Here is a 16,414-nt window from a genome sequence, read left to right on the forward strand (position 1 = left end):
TTTTAAGCATGGCACTACCCTATTCTTGCCCCAAAGAACGCCTCCCTTGATTTCTATCCCCAATCCTGTCTATGCTGACAATCAGTTATTTTTAAAAAAACTTTACATCTGCTTTAAATAAAGCTTTCAGTGATTGGATTTATTTTTAAGTGAACTTAAAGTGAAGGAAGATTAATTGGAAAGGGCCTGTCTCTGACAGTCTGCGTTGCAGTGAGAGTAGTCTGGAAACTGGATTTGCTGTGGAGGCCTGCAGGTTGCAGAAGATGCAAAATATTCAAGAATCAGAATTTAAATCTCAGCATTGCCTATATGCTAAATTACCATGTTTGTTCACTGGGTTGAAAATATCCACAGAAAATTATATATGCACTACCATGTTAGTAGATGAGGCGGGAAGAACAATAATTTGAAAAAAAAATCTATGCAGGATAATTTTGGTTTATCAAAAATAATTTAACAATTGCTGAATTAGGCAAAGATGGTATTGAAACTCCATTGCAAGAATTAAAGTGTAAGGGACAAAACAATTGAGAATGTAAAGTTAGTTTGTGTAGACTTATTTCTGGCAGCGATAGACTAGACAATCTAAACATCTAGACAACCTGTTTTCTATCCTTGAGGTTCAGGATTTTGTTAGCATTTAGGCCCCAAAGTCAATGAAAGTTTTGCCATCAACTTCAGTGGTAGGTAAAGCATAAAGCCTTTATGTTCTAAACTGTACATGTATCTGAAGTTATACACCACAATGCTGTCCTCAGATTTTACACAACAGGCTTGTATTATCTAATCACCTGTCCATATAAGCATTAGCCTTTTTTTAAGCAAGGTCTGCTTAACTAATACAGTACTATAATGCTACCGTAAGGAATGCAAGGCTGTCGTGTTCTGTCCCTCCACAAAGAAAAGGTTAATTTAATGCATATATCATGGTTGTAGCTAAAGATGTTTGTGGAGCATTTGTATACTTCATTTTTTTCCAAAAACAATTTTAACTACTCAGGCTGTCTTCACTGCAGAGTTACCTTGGGCTCTTCACATGTTGTTCCTAATCCCCTCCCTTCCTGTTCACATATGCAAACCCTCTCACCCAAATTAAGTGGTACTTTACACCCAGGCTATCTGGTAATCTGCCCACACTGCAAGGAGGACAAACTACATCAGTCACATATTGATAATCCTTCAATACCTTCTTGTAATTTCCCCTGTACCTAAGTTCTCCCATCACTCATTGCAAAAGAATCAGAGCCTCTTAGCTTACTGCATCACAAAGACACGTCTAGTGTGGCCACACAAGTCCTAATGACACACACAGCTGCATGTAGCACCAATGAGCCATTGCTTTGCAGTTTGGCTAACATTCATGCTAGGCTAACAGTAGGACAGTTACCCAAGTTAACTCTGCAGTCAAGACGCACACTGAGACAACTTGATATTAAAATACTTTCCTAGGTAGCATGTATGTTAGAGGTCATTCTAGGAGCAACTGGGTGCTAGAAACTCTAGCATTCCAATCCTGGAACTGCCAGGCTCTTTGATGATACGTGGTGCTCAGCTCAAGGCCCTGAAAGGTCACCCAGCTCTTGCAAGTGATGCAGCGGCTGCTTACCTTAGTCACAAGCCCAGTCTGCCACTGCACCAATTCTGCCCTTGAGTCCCTCTTTCTAGAGAGCACTGAGTGGGTGGTGAAGGGTGTAGTCTCTCAGAGATGAGAAGGACAGTCCCATCTCCTGAGTGATGTTACTCACTCATTGGCACAATGCTCCCCTGCTCATGCAGGCAAGTTGAAGTCCTAGAGGAGAATCATCAGCATTTCTCCTCCTACCTGAAGGAGGTAGGGAGAAGACAATTATGCCCACCTGGGTAAGGCATAGTATAGAATACATAGCCCCTGCTTATGGGCTAGGGATGTACACCTGTACCATTTGCCTGCAACTGGTACTGAGCCTCCCCCCAAGCTGGAAAAAGTGAGTGTAAAGATTAATAAAGACTTATGGTGACTGGTAGTTAGGAAATGATCCTGGCTTTGCCAGGAAATTTCCTTTTGAGTTTTTACTGCCTTAGTTCCCATTTGTCAAATTGGAAGAGAGTTTCTCCCATATTGGCCCACATAGAGATTGTGAACTCCTTAGCCTTGTCTTCACTTTGGAAAAAGGTGTATTTGAACCTCTGCTAAAATAACTCCTATTAAAATCTTAGTTCTAGGGTAAGCTTCACTGCCATGGTGTGTTCTTAACTTGGGTTAGCTAAACCATAGTAGATCAGTGAAAACACCGCAACTCAACTTTGAACTTGGGGTAGCAGCTTGAGTTCAAAGACAGGCTCCTTTATAGGCTTTAACCCAAACTGATAAACAAGCTACATTGCTGTGTCTTTGCTGCTATTTTAACTTATCTTATTACCACATGTGTATGCAGTGGTGTTGTAGCTGTGTTGGTCCCAGGATATTAAAAAGACAGACAAGGTGGGGAAGGCAATATCTTTTATTGGACCAAACTTCTGTAGGTGAGAGAGAGACGCTTTCGAGCTTACACAGAGCTCTTCAGGCCCACTGACAGGGGGGCAAAGGGGGCAACTGTCCAGGGACCCAGGGGCTCCTGGCCACCACCCGCAGCGACAACAGCAGGAGTCCTGGGCCCTTTTAAATCATCTGGGCAGGCCACAGGGTGCCTAGGCATGCAAGAGCACTCTGGGCCCCACGCGCTGGGGGGCCCCACAGCCCAGCATGGGCAGTCGCAGAAGTGATTGATTAGTCACTTCTGCCCTGGGCCCTGCCCTGCCCCCCGGGACTACCCTGGCCCTGGCCCCTGGAATTTCTGTCAGTGGGCCTGGAGCTCTTCTTCAGGTCTGCATAAGCTTGTCTCTCTCATGATCCCATCACCTCATCCACCTTGTCCCTACCACATACGTAGCAATACTTCAGTTCTGTTGTAGAACTAATCTTTTACACAAATATTTCACTGCAGGTCTACATTACTGAAAAAAATCTCCCCATAATGGAATCCTATACACCACAATGTGGAATCAGAAGTCGAAGGGACCTCGAGAGGTCATCTAGTCCAGTCTCCTGCACTCAAGGCAGGACTAAGTATTATCTAGACCATCCCTGTCAGGTGTTTGTCCAACCTGCTCTTAAAAATCCCCAATGATGGAGATTCCACAACCTCCCTAGGCAATTTATACCAGCGCTTAACCACTTTGACAGTTAGGAAGTTTTTCCTAATGTCCAACCTAAACTGCTCTCGTGGCAGTTTAAGCCCATTGCTTCTTGTCCTATCCTTAGAGGTTAAGAAATTTTTTTTTCCTCCCTCCTTCTTGTAACAACCTTTTATGTACTTGAAAATTTATGTCCCCTCCATCTTCTCTTCTCCAGACTAAACAAACCCAATTTTTCCAGTCTTCCCTCATAAATCATGTTTTCTAGACCTTTAATAATTTTTGTTCTTCTCCGGACGTTCTCCAATTTGTCCACTTCTTTCCTGAAATGTGGCACCCAGAACTGGACACAATACTCCAGCTGAGGCCTAATCAGCGTGGAGTGGAGCAGAAGAATTACTTCTCATGTCTTGCTTCCAATACTCCTGCTAATAGCAAACGTCATTCTGAGATTTTTTTTGCAACAGCGTTACACTGTTGACTCTCATTTAGCTTGTGATCCACTATGACCCCCAGATCCCTTTCCGCAGTACTCCTTCCTTGGCAGTCATTTCCCATTTTGTATGTGTGCAACTGATTGTTCCTTCCTAAATGGAGTACTTTACATTTGTCCTTATTAAATTTCATCCTATTTACTTCAGACCATTTCTCCAGTTTGTCCAGATCATTTTGAATTTTAATCCTATCTTCTAAAGCACTTGCAACCCCTCCCAGCTTGATATCGTTGGCAAACTTTATAAGCGTACTCTCTATGCCATTATCTAAATCATTGATGAAGATATTGAACAGAACCGGACTCAGAACCGATCCCTGCGGGACCTCACTTGTTATGCCCTTCCAGCATGACTGTGAACCACTGATAACCACTCTCTGGGAACAATTTTCCAACCAATTATGCACCCACCTTATAGTAGCTCCATTTAGGTTGTATTTCCCTAGTTTGTTTATGACATGGCATGTATTAAACCAGAAAACTGTTAACCATTTAAATGAAGACATTCAAGAGTTAGGAAAACATTTTTATTACCAAATATGTCAGCTCTACACAATAAAACATACATTGCTTCATTCTTTCCTTATTAGTGCCATGCTGCCTTCCCATAAGCTTTCAAGCCATGTTAAGACCGCTATTTAAAAGAGAATTCTTAATTATTTATTCTGACCTATTCTCCAGAATACATTTGTTTTTCAAGTAGTCAGTCTAACCCCCTGTATTTAAAAGGATAATTTTGGGCAAGCTGTGAGGGAGGGTGCAGGGCTGAGAAATTGTTTGGCTCTCCATTCAAGTTGTTAATGATTAAACAAAAAATAGCATTGACTAGAAATCTGCATAACTCCACATGCCCAACACTCACTTTCAAGCAAACAGTGAAGTAACTCAGTTATTTTAAGACCTGTTTTTCCCCTCCCCCCCTTTTGAATTGGGAAAAAAGCTATATTCTATAAATTGTCACGTATTGCACTTATGTAGCAGATATTCACACACTGTCCAATAAATCAGATCTCAGTAACAAAATTAATGTGCTAGTGTTTCCTCCCTCTATCTACCACAACTGCTCTACATTTTAACAAGTTAGCTTTGAAAAAATGTAAGTATGGTGCACACGCGCTCCCTCTCTCTCACACACACACTTTTTTAGTTACAAATTATTGCTTTCTAGAGCATGATGTTTTTAAGATACCAGTAACATTCAGAAAATGGAATGGAAACAACGGAAAATGAAGTCTCGTTAGACAACTACAGTACTTTGCTGCAATTCAAACTGTCACATTAGGAGCAGATGTATTTTTGATCTTTAAGATGTTGGAGTATTAATATGGGCCTTCATCTTGCACACACATACACAGCTGTTTAACTTTAAACAGGTGAACAGTCCCATTACTTTCAATGGAGTATTCACCTACTTAAAATTAAGCCTGTAAGTGTTCTCAGGATCAGGCCCTTAGTATTGATGTTATTTTTGTACATGTACGAGGCAATGACATTTTGTGCATGCAAACTGCAAAAATCCCAATGTACTTGACAGTGAAAAAACAAGCACACAATGAGGAACGTAACCTCGTGTGGGAAGCCACGTTCACATTAAAATATTAATTTGAGATTCACAAAGAGAGGCTTGCCTGCTGAATGCAGATAGACTGGGGGGGAAAAAAATGCACATTTGGCTACAACAGTCTAATGGCTTTACTGCAACAAGATGTGGTGTGACTGCTCCTTGCCAAGCCACTTCTTTTACATACTGTGACAGAAGACTGTATTGCAAGCCAGAGATAGCAAAATTAAGATTTAAGGCAGAATTTTCAAAAACTCCCTTAAGTACTTTTGAAAATCCAACTCCAAGTCTTGAGCTCACAAAGAACTTTTTAAAAAATGATAAACTGTGAAACTGTTAATAAATTGCATCAATACAAGACAGTGCAGCTTATGAGTTTGTAAGCATTCACAGCCAGGCAATACAACTTTGCACTATGCAGTTTATGACATTAAACAAGAGTGAGCACCAGCAAGGTTTTTTTTTTTAAAAAAAAAAACAAAACAAAAAAGAAAAAACAAACCTAGATCAAGATCTTAAAATTCAGCTCTTGCAAAGACAGTCTATATGAAGTACAAAGTAGAACAAATGGTTAGTTTGAGGTACAAGTCAACCACACACTTGGGAAATTAAAAAGTTAAAGTGAACACCCTAGGTCCTTAGCTCATGTCTGTCTGTTTCCTCCTCCTCAGAAAACAAGTGTGAAATGAGGTGTCAGCCTGAATTCTAAATGTACTTTGATAAACACTTTAAGGGTGGTGATAAAACAGGTTTAAAAACAGTGTTTAAGCTAGTGTAGGGCATATTTAGGCACCACATGAATTTAGATTTTAAATCTAAATAATTTGCCAGATTAAATGTTAGGATTTTGCTAGGAATAAAGTTTTGAAAGAGTGAATGGCAAGAAATTGTAGCACTTAACAGAGCTCCTTCTACAGTTCCTGTCCAGATGATCAATTTCAAACAATTCCCTTCCGAGCAGTTACATGTCTGTCTACAAGCCACAGAGTCACATTTTCAGACTCCACCCACAATCTTAACATTAAAAGAATTGGTTCTTCAATGGTACTTCCACCTGTGTCATGACTGAGTCTCAAAATTGCCTGATAAATGAATGACTAGGACCAGATCCTGCTCCCACAAAGGTTACTGAGTTTTGCCCTTGATATCCAGGGGAGCAAGACCGGGCCTCCAATTTGCCTTGGAAAAAGTGAGCACAGCGTAATGCAAATGTGTCTAGTTATATCAACAGCCCACCATTATTAGTATGTTTGGTTTCTAAAACGCACAGCCTTTTGACAGCAATATAGTATTGGTTCACTCAGGCAGACCTAGATCAAACCAGAACTAAACCTTGATTGTAATGGCTTGAACTGAAATTTCAGTTCAAGACTGGTTTCTTGGAAAGGAAAGTATGGAGCTCACTTCTGAACTCTTGGAGTTTCCAGAAGGTGAATAATTCTCCCCCTTTTCCTGCACAGTATGATATTCGTTTAAAAAAAACAGAAGCAAACACTTACAGGTCACTTAAATCAAGATTCAGGTCATCTTATTTATAAATCCTGGAAAACAGGGATCAAGGAAGAAAGTGCTGTAACATTTAACTATAGCAGTACTAAGTGTTGCTTTAATAAGTGAACAAATTAGTTTTAACTGCAAAACATTAGTAACATTTTTCATTGTTTTTATGACTGAAGGCAGAGCACCTTCATAGATATAGAACAAACTATATTTTCAATTTCTATTTTGCATTAATTTGATCAGCTACAGTGAAAAATCCTGCCTACTTTACTCACTATATTTCAAGTCTTTACAAGAAGTTAAAAATAAAATCAAATTAATATTTAAAAACACTGACTCCATTAGTGTAAATACTGCTGGGGGAAATATTACATTGTAGCTTTTGATTCTTATAGGTCTTGAATTGACTCTTCCTTACCAAATATTCCCTTTGCCCAAAACAAGTTGTCTCAGTCAGATAAGAGTATTTTTAGCTTCCCATTTCCTCCACACCCCTCCCCTCAGAAACTTTTACATGTTGAATACATCTATTTTCTAATGTAAGTTGAGCAAACAAGATTCCAGGAGGATAAATGTGTTTCAACATCAGGCTCTACAATTATAGCCAAACAGATTTTTCCAATGGGACAGATCAATTTATCATCTGTTTTATCTTGTCTGGCAGTGATTTTGTAAGCCAGAAGAAATTCTATGTTGTTAATTTTCACAAGGGTCACTTAAGAATACTATCTCTGTTTTAACTTTCCATTAATTAACTGTATTTCATTAACACCATCTTGATTGAACTGAAAAATTTGGAGCAGGAGATTCTAATGAAACCTTAATTATTTCACCATTATCCCCTGTGATGTTTTCTTTCATTTGTCTCACCCTACACTCAGAGCTTACTGGAAGCACTCCAAACTCTAATCTCCAGGCTTCACTTCCTCTTCACACATCCACTTGTGGAGAGTTGTCTATCATCCAGGGATCTCCAAGGTTGGTGCCTGGGAGCATGAGATTTCTTCACTTGCCACTTGGTAGGAATTGTTTCAGTGCACTAATGTGTAAAGCCTGGTACCTCATGGTTGAAAAGAAGAATCTGTTACAAATCTTTTGCAAGAATAACAACCTGTGTTATACTGTGGAGGCAAAAGACCTATCTGGCTTTAAGATTAAACTCAATAAGTTTATGGAGGAGATGGTATGATGGGATAACATGATTTTGGCAATTAATTGATCTTTAACTATTCATGGTAAATAGGCCCAATGGCTTGTGATGGGATGTTAGATGGGGTGGGATCTGAGTTACTACGGAGAATTCTTTCCTGGGTATGTGAATCTTTCTTTTCTGGCTGGTGAATCTTGCCCATATGCTCAGGGTTTAGCTGATCACCATATTTGGGGTCGGGAATGAATTTTCCTCCTGGGCAGATTGGAAGAGGCCCTGGAGGTTTTTCACCTTCCTCTGTAGCATGGGGCACGGGTCACTTGCTGGAGGATTCTCTGCTCCTTGAAGTCTTTAAACCACGATTTGAGGACTTCAGTAGCTCAGACATAGGTGAGAGGTTTATCGCAGGAGTGGGTGGGTGAGATTCTGTGGCCTGCATTGTGCAGGAGGTCAGACTAGATGATCATAATGGTCCCTTCTGACCTTAATATCTATGCATCTATAAGATTTGAGATGTTTACTGCTGTACAGGTCAGTTTGAAATCCAGGGCTTTGATAATATTTTGAACAGGGTGTAAAGGAGATGTCCCATCTATGCCTTCTAACAGACCTCTCTATTGCACCAAAAAATCTCACTGTCCAACATATTTTTCACTTTTAGTCACATTTAAAATTGGATTTTTTCTCCTTGCTTTTTTTTAAAAAAAAAAATAGCTTAAAGCTCATGGAATAAGTTAGTTTGACAGAACTAGAAGTGAAGTAGGTAGGTGCAGCACAGACAGAGGGAGAGTGCAGTCTTGCTATACAGTCTTGCTAATAGACCACAAGTCTGTTCCAGAAGGACATCAACCATTTAAGTGAGATTAAGAATAGTTCAATCTATGTATTCAAACCTTGACCTCCCTGCAAGGACTGCGAGTTGTGTTGGTGATTTCTGGCCAACGGACACCTGTTCAGAGAGCATGAAGATATTCACCTTTCAGTTACTACCTATGTGAGCTAGATAAGAACAGGTAACTTAGAGGAGAGAGTTTCCATCTTCCATTGCCAGTTTAAGCCAGCCAGGCCTCTCAGATTGATTTTAGTACTCCTCTGAAGGGGAGTCTTGAATTGGATCATGAGAACTTCTCTTGGACAGAAAGCCATTTAACACTTGCTATGCAAAGAATCTGGTCGGTGGTAGGATGGGGAGATCAGAAATGGGATTGATGCAGTTAGCTTCTGTCAGTTGAGGCTAATTGCATCCATCCTTTAATTCCTATTTCAAGCTGATTTGAGAATATTTCCCATTATGCTCTATGTAAAATTCACTTAAATATACATTATACATGTAAGCAATGCACAAGATGAAAGAGTTGGAGAGAAAGCATTTAACGCTTCACACTTCATGTATTTTACAAAGTTACAGTAATTTTCAGGTAATCATTTTACATTCATAACCATTTCTGCACTGTGTAAAGTAATCCTGGCTAGAATCTGTCAAAGTATACAGAGGGTTTTTTTTGCACAGAACAATCAAATATGTACAAGACAAGAAAACAATGTTTTATAAAAATGTTGAATGCATAATTAAAGGTCCTTGTATATTTAAAAGCGTTAAACTGTGTACAAATTAGATAAAAAACTTGGGCTTACTGGAGGTTTCAAACATACTTTTGTATATTAAGATAATGTCCTGAATCTAGAAAATTTAATCTAAACTATAATTCTATTCACGTGAAAAGCATTTTAATACTTTCTGTATAGACAAAAAAAATCAGGACTCGTGATCTCTGAACTGTGTGCTCTCAGAGAAGGGCTCAGTGCTTCCAGTGACAATATGTGTAGGAAAGTCTCTGTTGAGATTGTGTATTTCATTTTTAAAAAAATAGATACAGGTCAATATGATGATTTCCAAGGTTCTGGTGAATTTTTCTTATGAACAACTGGCTTGACCAAAGGAGGACTAGAAATGTAATCAAACGATCTCCAGTTGTCTGGCTGTAGTTGTTCACAAACATCAGAAAGCTAGGAGAAATCTGCATGAAATACACAATGAATTTGAATGTTATTTATGAACATAGGTTTTGCTCTGCTCTCATTCATTGTTTCCTTAACATGAAGTCTATCATTTCTTTCAATAAAGTGAATAGTAACGAACAGTGAAAACTGAATTTTTGGAAGCCTCCATATCATGCAAATTTACTACTTTACAAACACTATAGCTTTTTTTTTTCCCCACTAGAAAAGGGAGGGACACATTTCATTAAAATATGAATCCTAGTTTATTCAACAAAGCACAATCCTTAAGTTATCAGACCATCATTTTGGGCTTTAGCAACCCAACTAATGAATCTGTATGGGTAACCCTTAACTAGCTGAAATGTTTCATCTGGTTTAAAATGGCTGTGGTGGATTCTGCGCTAGATGCAAGGAGAAAAGCTACCTGGATGCTACAGCAGTAAATCTTCACCTGCTGTAGCTTTGCATGTAGAAGGTAATTATGCCCAGGGGATATCCCGCCTTTTTGCAAATGGAAAGGGCTGATCAAAAACTGCATTTGTTGGGGATGGAACATAATCACTTCCCCCGATTCTATATCTAGTTTTAAAACCCAAATCCCACTTGGCATCTGAGACCAGCGTTGCCAAATTCCCAAAGTTGCATCTTGGGATAAAACATGAATAAGATTCTTTACTCTAAAGAGGTTCTTTCCCCTAAGTCTTCACCCCTCACTTTCTTCCGAAGACTACTTACTCCAGCACCACAGGCAATGCACTGCAGTTTTAGAAGAACTGGGATGTAGACTGCCTACACAGCAAGTGCCAGTTGTGGGTAAAAGTGCCTTAGATAGGCAAGTGCTGTCAGGGAACCAAGAGACCATTTTAAGTCAGTAAGTGACATTAAGCGTTCTGTGAAGATTACAGAACGAGTACAGTTTTCGAAGGAGGAGAATGTATTGACAGCTGGCAAGGTGCCGATACAAATGAGTTAAAGGCAGTTAACTGTAATAGTAATCGGACATCCAAGGAATATCCTAGTGTTCTTTATCCTTACCGTCTCTTCTAAGGAAGTCTAACTGCTGGGACCTTTAAATGCAAATCCATTTTTTGGGCATTGTCCTTGCCGTGCCATTTGTGTGTACAAGTCCATCCTCTGCTGCATGCTAGAATGCAAGTTAAGATGTACATGATCAGAAGCAGGGCACAAATTTTCAACTGAAACAGGAAAAGGCAGCCATAATTTTTGTTAAAGCTCAGGGCATGTTTCAGACTACAGATTTACAAATCTAAGTATTTGTAATGCTCCCTGTCACCATGGTATCAGAGTGCAAAAAACAACTCAGCAACAGCAGTGATGCTGAAGAATCAGCTTCATCTAATAACCTAAAGGACTGGTAAACAAACAGAACGGTTGTCAAACAAGGTTGGTCAGCTGGGACCTGTCTCAAATAAAGGCTTGGACAATCTCAAGAGAACATCTTCAGAAAATAAAGACAGACTGTCTAGGAAAGCCATTTACCTATCAACAAATGCAATGCAAATGTAACAAGGGGATAGCCACCACCAGGTTATCAGATATGTGATTCAGCAATGTACACGTGTTTGCAACATTCTCTGAAAGGAAAAGTTGAGAACTTGGCCGCTAGGTGGAGCCTTACAGACAGTTCACCACCATAATTTATTGTAGCATGCATTAAAAATCTTTATATTGAGTGAAACTAAAGATACCACCTTCTTGTCCCACCTCCCTCCTCTAGGGAAAAACTATATGTAAATTCGAAGAGAAAAAACCTTACAATAATGTCCTCCCTATATATCTGCTTGTGTCTCATCAAGTCAACCACACTCATCTGTTCCGCCAGCAACACTTCACATCAGTTTGTCCACTTTGCCAGGTCCACAAGTACCTTCACACTTTCTTCCACTACTCCTATTGCAAAGACGTCCTCCTCAAACTAATTCACAAAACCTGCCAGGACCACCATCAAAAAATCTCTCCTCAAGATTCATTTTTACCAAGATGCCTATAGGAAAGCTACTGTCAGGGATTATCAATCATTTTTTTTTAAAGTGTATATAAACGAAACACATGACTCAAAGCCTACAAATTATAGACACAAGCTTGTCTATGGAGCCATGTACTTCCCTCATTGTTACCCTTCTTTCCCCATTCCTTCAGAGAGTTTTACCTGCTTGAATCTTTTCTTACTTCAGGGGCACCTGATCATCTCGTCTATGTAGCACTAAAAGTGAATTATTCAGCAGGGATGGCACTTAAACCATTATTGAAACAGCAGGTAAGATCCATAAAGCAATATAGAATGTACGTACAGGGTCACACTATGGGAGAGGGATCTTCAAGAGGTTTCACCAAGCAATCTACCAATAGAAGTTAAACTCAGAGTATTAAACATACAGGGACTGGAAGATGAATAGTGAGAAGTAGGTTAATCTCATGACCAAGGGATTAATGTGCTTTTTGCAAAAATTATTCATATCACGGCTTCATGTCTGGAAAGCTGGTAGCTTTTCAGCACAGCGTTTGTGTGTCTTAGCACTTCTACCTTCTGATGTAGCCCATTTCCAGGTTATTGATGTCCAGTGAAAGAGCTATTGACTGAACAGTTCAGCTGAGAAGGTATCTGAATGATTTTGTTCTAGTAATCCAGTACAAGAGCTATATAAAGGTGGTCAATTATTTCAGTTTAAGATCACATTCTACATAAATAGTAGCCGTATTACTGTTCAGATCTACCAATAAATGATACTTTATATATCACCTACATTCGTTTGTAATCCAGTTCCCAGAAAGCGAGTGTTTAGTTTTACAGAGGTGTGCTGGAGGGGGTTAAGAATAATCAGATTAACCAGGGTATTCAGCAGATAAAACCTTTCCCCCCCTAGTGTGTATGATGCTATGTAAATCACAACTATTGTTTCCTGCTTCAGTGGAGTACTCCAAGCTGGATCACTCCATGTTGTCACAATAAACTTATGGGAGCAAGAAGCGAGCTCAAGGAGTCAGGTGTTGCTTTCAAGGAGTGTTATATACCTTAGATGGAATAATGTTATTTAAACAGAGAAAAGTTTAAAACCAGGATTCCTAGTTAAGCTATTTATCTGGGAGTAAAGAGAAATCCTGCCTTCCTTCCACCAAAACATTTCAGAATCATGTGGCTTTATGCTTTCCTCTGAAGCATTTAGCATGAGCCATTAATGACACAGGATATTTCATTTGACAGATCTTTGAGTTCTGATTTGGCAATTCCTACAGTATTCTTTATGCACTAAAGTAGCTGATATTATGTATGAAATTCCAGGGTACATTCATGTGCACACTATTGATTTATGCGGATTAGGTTACACTCATTGTCTCATGGAGTGAAGGGGTTTCTCCCATAAACTATTAACTGAATAGCTTAGTGGCACTACCTTGATTAACATTATCCCTTTAGCCAGAGTGGTCAAGAACTACGAGAATGTGTGAAATCTTTTGCTATTCTGAACTGTAAAATTATCTTAAATGCACAAAAAGGGAGTAATACAAGATTTATGCTATAGGATTCCGTTCACCCTTGCAGAATTTGCATACAAACAGAACACTGTCATCTCCTCCTCTCCGTTTTAAGATTTCACAGAAAATAGCATATAGCATGATAGATTTTCTAGTTCAGTTCAGGGAGGAACCAGAACAACTAAACCTTGAGCTATGGTTTTGCTGCAAAAGAGGTGTGCTTTTTTACATCAAGAGCTCTACTCCTAATCCTATTGGGGACAAAGGACAGATAGTTTTATCTTGACTAGTTATGGCAATGTAAAAACTAACTATGGTTTGTCTCCACTAGGATTTTAAAACGAGATAGCTCTCTCACCACCACCTACCCAAGCGGCAGTAGCTGCTTCAGTGGAAGCATTCTTCTGTCAACCTAGCTAGACCTATACCAGGGGTTAGGTTGACATATCTACAGCCTTACGGTGGATGAAAGGTAAGACCTTAGCTCAGGTTTAGGTCTTGTCTACATGGGAAAGTTTTACCAGTTAAAACAGTTTTATACCAGTACAGCTCCCTGCACGCACACCTCAACAAAAAATTTTCCCATCCAGACATGTCCTTAGTCAGCCCTAAACATAATAGTTTTAACTGCACACCGCCAGCTCAGCTGGACCTAAAGTTGACCATTTCCTAGGCAAAACAGCTTCATCTTAAAGAATCTCAGTACTCTCATGCTGAAGACGAGTCAGGATGAATTCTCTCCTCTGATGTAACAGTACCAGCATCCAGGAGGAACAAGCACTTGCATGTTTTATGTGGAGGCAGGAAGGTTATGCAGCAACACCGCAACTCTTGACATATACATAAAACCTTCTTGCAGAATATAATTTTAAGACTAGCTTTTGGCCATAAGAGAGGAGGCGCCTTATCAACTAAGATCTTCCTAAAGGTTTGCACAAAAATCTGATTTAAACAGAAAGATGCTTTTCAGGTGAGTAATAGAATTGAAGAGTAGAGGATACCATCTCCACTGCAGATCCTTTCTTGTGAGAGTAGGTCATTCACCTTGGCTCTAATCAATAGTGTCTAAACTAGCCTTTTCCAGCAGTGTTTTGGAAATTGCAGTAGTCTACAAGGATTCCCAAAACAAAACAGGATTCCTTTTTAAGAGGCAATTTCTGAAGTGTTAACATCCAAGTTTTTACATGCCCCCAAACTGGATTTTACTATGCAGACAGCATTTACCTGCCCAAATCAGGTAGATAATACCTGAAGGGTTTCCCCAACTTTCATCATGTGGATTTTCCTTATATAGAAATATTTTAAATCGGAGACCACCTCCTCTCCCAGTAGCAACTACAGAATTGCTTACATGGAAAGATGATTAGGAAAGTATTTATTATAATTGCAGTGGTCTTTGAATGTAGTTTAACATGTGGAAACAGGGAGCAGTCAACATCATTTGATCAACCAGCTCTCTGCAGACCTCCAGATAATGCTCTGTGGACAAAGAGGGAAATTGCTGGTCTACCAAATTTGCTGCCAACTAGACATGGAGCTATTGATCACTGCCTGTTGAGCCCAACGATCTAGCCAGCTTTCTATCCACTTTTTAGTCCATTCATCCAGCCAATACTTCTTTAACTTGCTGGCAAGAATACTGTGGGAGACCATATCAAAAGCTTTGCTCAAGTCAAGGAACAACATGTTCACTGCTTTCTGCTCATCCACAGAGCCAGTTATCTTGTCATAGAAGGCAATTAGGTTAGTCAGGCATGACTTGCCCTTGGTGAATCCATGCTGACTGTTCCTGATCACTTTCCTCTCCTCTAAGTGCTTCAGAATTGATTCCTTGAGGACCTGCTCCATGATTTTTCTAGGGATTGATGTGAGGCTGACTGGCCTGTAGTTCCCCAGATCCTCCTCCTTCCCTTTTTAAAAGATGGGCACTACACTAGACTTTTTCCAGTCATCCGGCACCTCCCCCAATTGCCATGAGTTTTCAAAGATAATGGACAATGGCTCTGCAATCACATCCGCCAACTCCTTTAGCACCCTCGGATGCACCACATCTGGCCCCATGGACTTGTGCTTGTCCAGCTTTCCTAAATACTCCTGAACCACTTCTTTCTCCACAGAGGGCTGGTCACTTCCTCCCCACACTGTGCTGCCCACTAGGAGCTGACCTTGTTCGTGAAGACAGGCAAAAAAAGCATTGAGTACATTAGCTTTTTCCACATCCTCTGTCACTAGGTTGCCTCCCCCATTCAGTAAGGGGCCCACACTTTCCTTGACCACCCTCTTGTTGCTAACATACCTGAAGAAACCCTTCTTGTTACTCTTAACATCTCTTGCTAGCTGTAACTCCAAGTGTGATTTGGCCTTCCTGATTTCACTCCTGCATGCCTGAGCAATATTTTTATACTCCTCCCTGGTCATTTGTCCAATCTTCCACTTCTTGTAAGCTTCTTTTTTGTGTTTAAGATCACCAAGGATTTCACTGTTAAGCCAAGCTGGTCGCCTGCCATAATTTACTATTCTTTCTACACATCAGGATGGTTTGTTCCTGCAACCTCAATAAGCATTCTTTAAAATACAGCCAGCTCTCCTGGACTCCTTTCCCCCCGCATGTTATTCTCCCATAAGATCCTGCCCATCAGTTCCCTGAGGGAGTCAAAGTCTGCTTTTCTGAAGTCCAGGGTCCGTATTCTGCTGCTTTCCTTTCTTCCTTGTGTCAGGATCTGGAACTCAACCACCTCATGGTCACTGCCTCCCAGGTTCCCATCCACTTCTGCGTCCTCTACTAATTCTTCCCTGTTTGCGAGCAGCAGGTCAAGAAGAGCTCTGCCCCTAGTTTGGTTCCTCAGCACTTGCATCAGGAAATTGTCCCCTACGTTTTCCAAAAACTTCCTGGATTGTCTGTGCACGGCTGTATTGCTCTCCAGCAGATATTCGGATGATTGAAGTCCCCCATGAGAACCAGGGCCTGCGATCCAGTAACTTGTTAGTTGCCTGAAGAAAGCCTCATCCACTTTATCCCCCTGGTCTGGTGGTCTATAACAGACTCCCACCACGACATCAC

The 16,414-nt window shown here is 40.2% G+C and overlaps 1 protein-coding gene across 2 annotated transcripts in view; it reads right to left on the bottom strand.

Annotated features, from left to right (window-relative positions):
• Positions 1-9,441: 9,441 nt before the first annotated feature.
• ESRP1 (epithelial splicing regulatory protein 1) overlaps positions 9,442-16,414 on the bottom strand; it is a 56,324-nt gene continuing 49,351 nt past the window's right edge. For both annotated transcript variants that reach the window (XM_073329366.1, XM_073329365.1), the window contains exons 14-15: positions 10,894-11,002; positions 9,442-9,875 (exon numbers count right to left, since the gene is read on the bottom strand). In XM_073329366.1, coding sequence (XP_073185467.1) covers positions 10,912-11,002 — 91 coding nt within the window. In that variant the 3' untranslated portion in view covers positions 9,442-9,875; positions 10,894-10,911. The remainder of the gene's footprint in view (positions 9,876-10,893; positions 11,003-16,414) is intronic.

This window comes from Lepidochelys kempii, chromosome 2, assembly GCF_965140265.1.
Source record: "Lepidochelys kempii isolate rLepKem1 chromosome 2, rLepKem1.hap2, whole genome shotgun sequence".
NCBI lineage: Eukaryota > Metazoa > Chordata > Testudines > Cheloniidae > Lepidochelys > Lepidochelys kempii.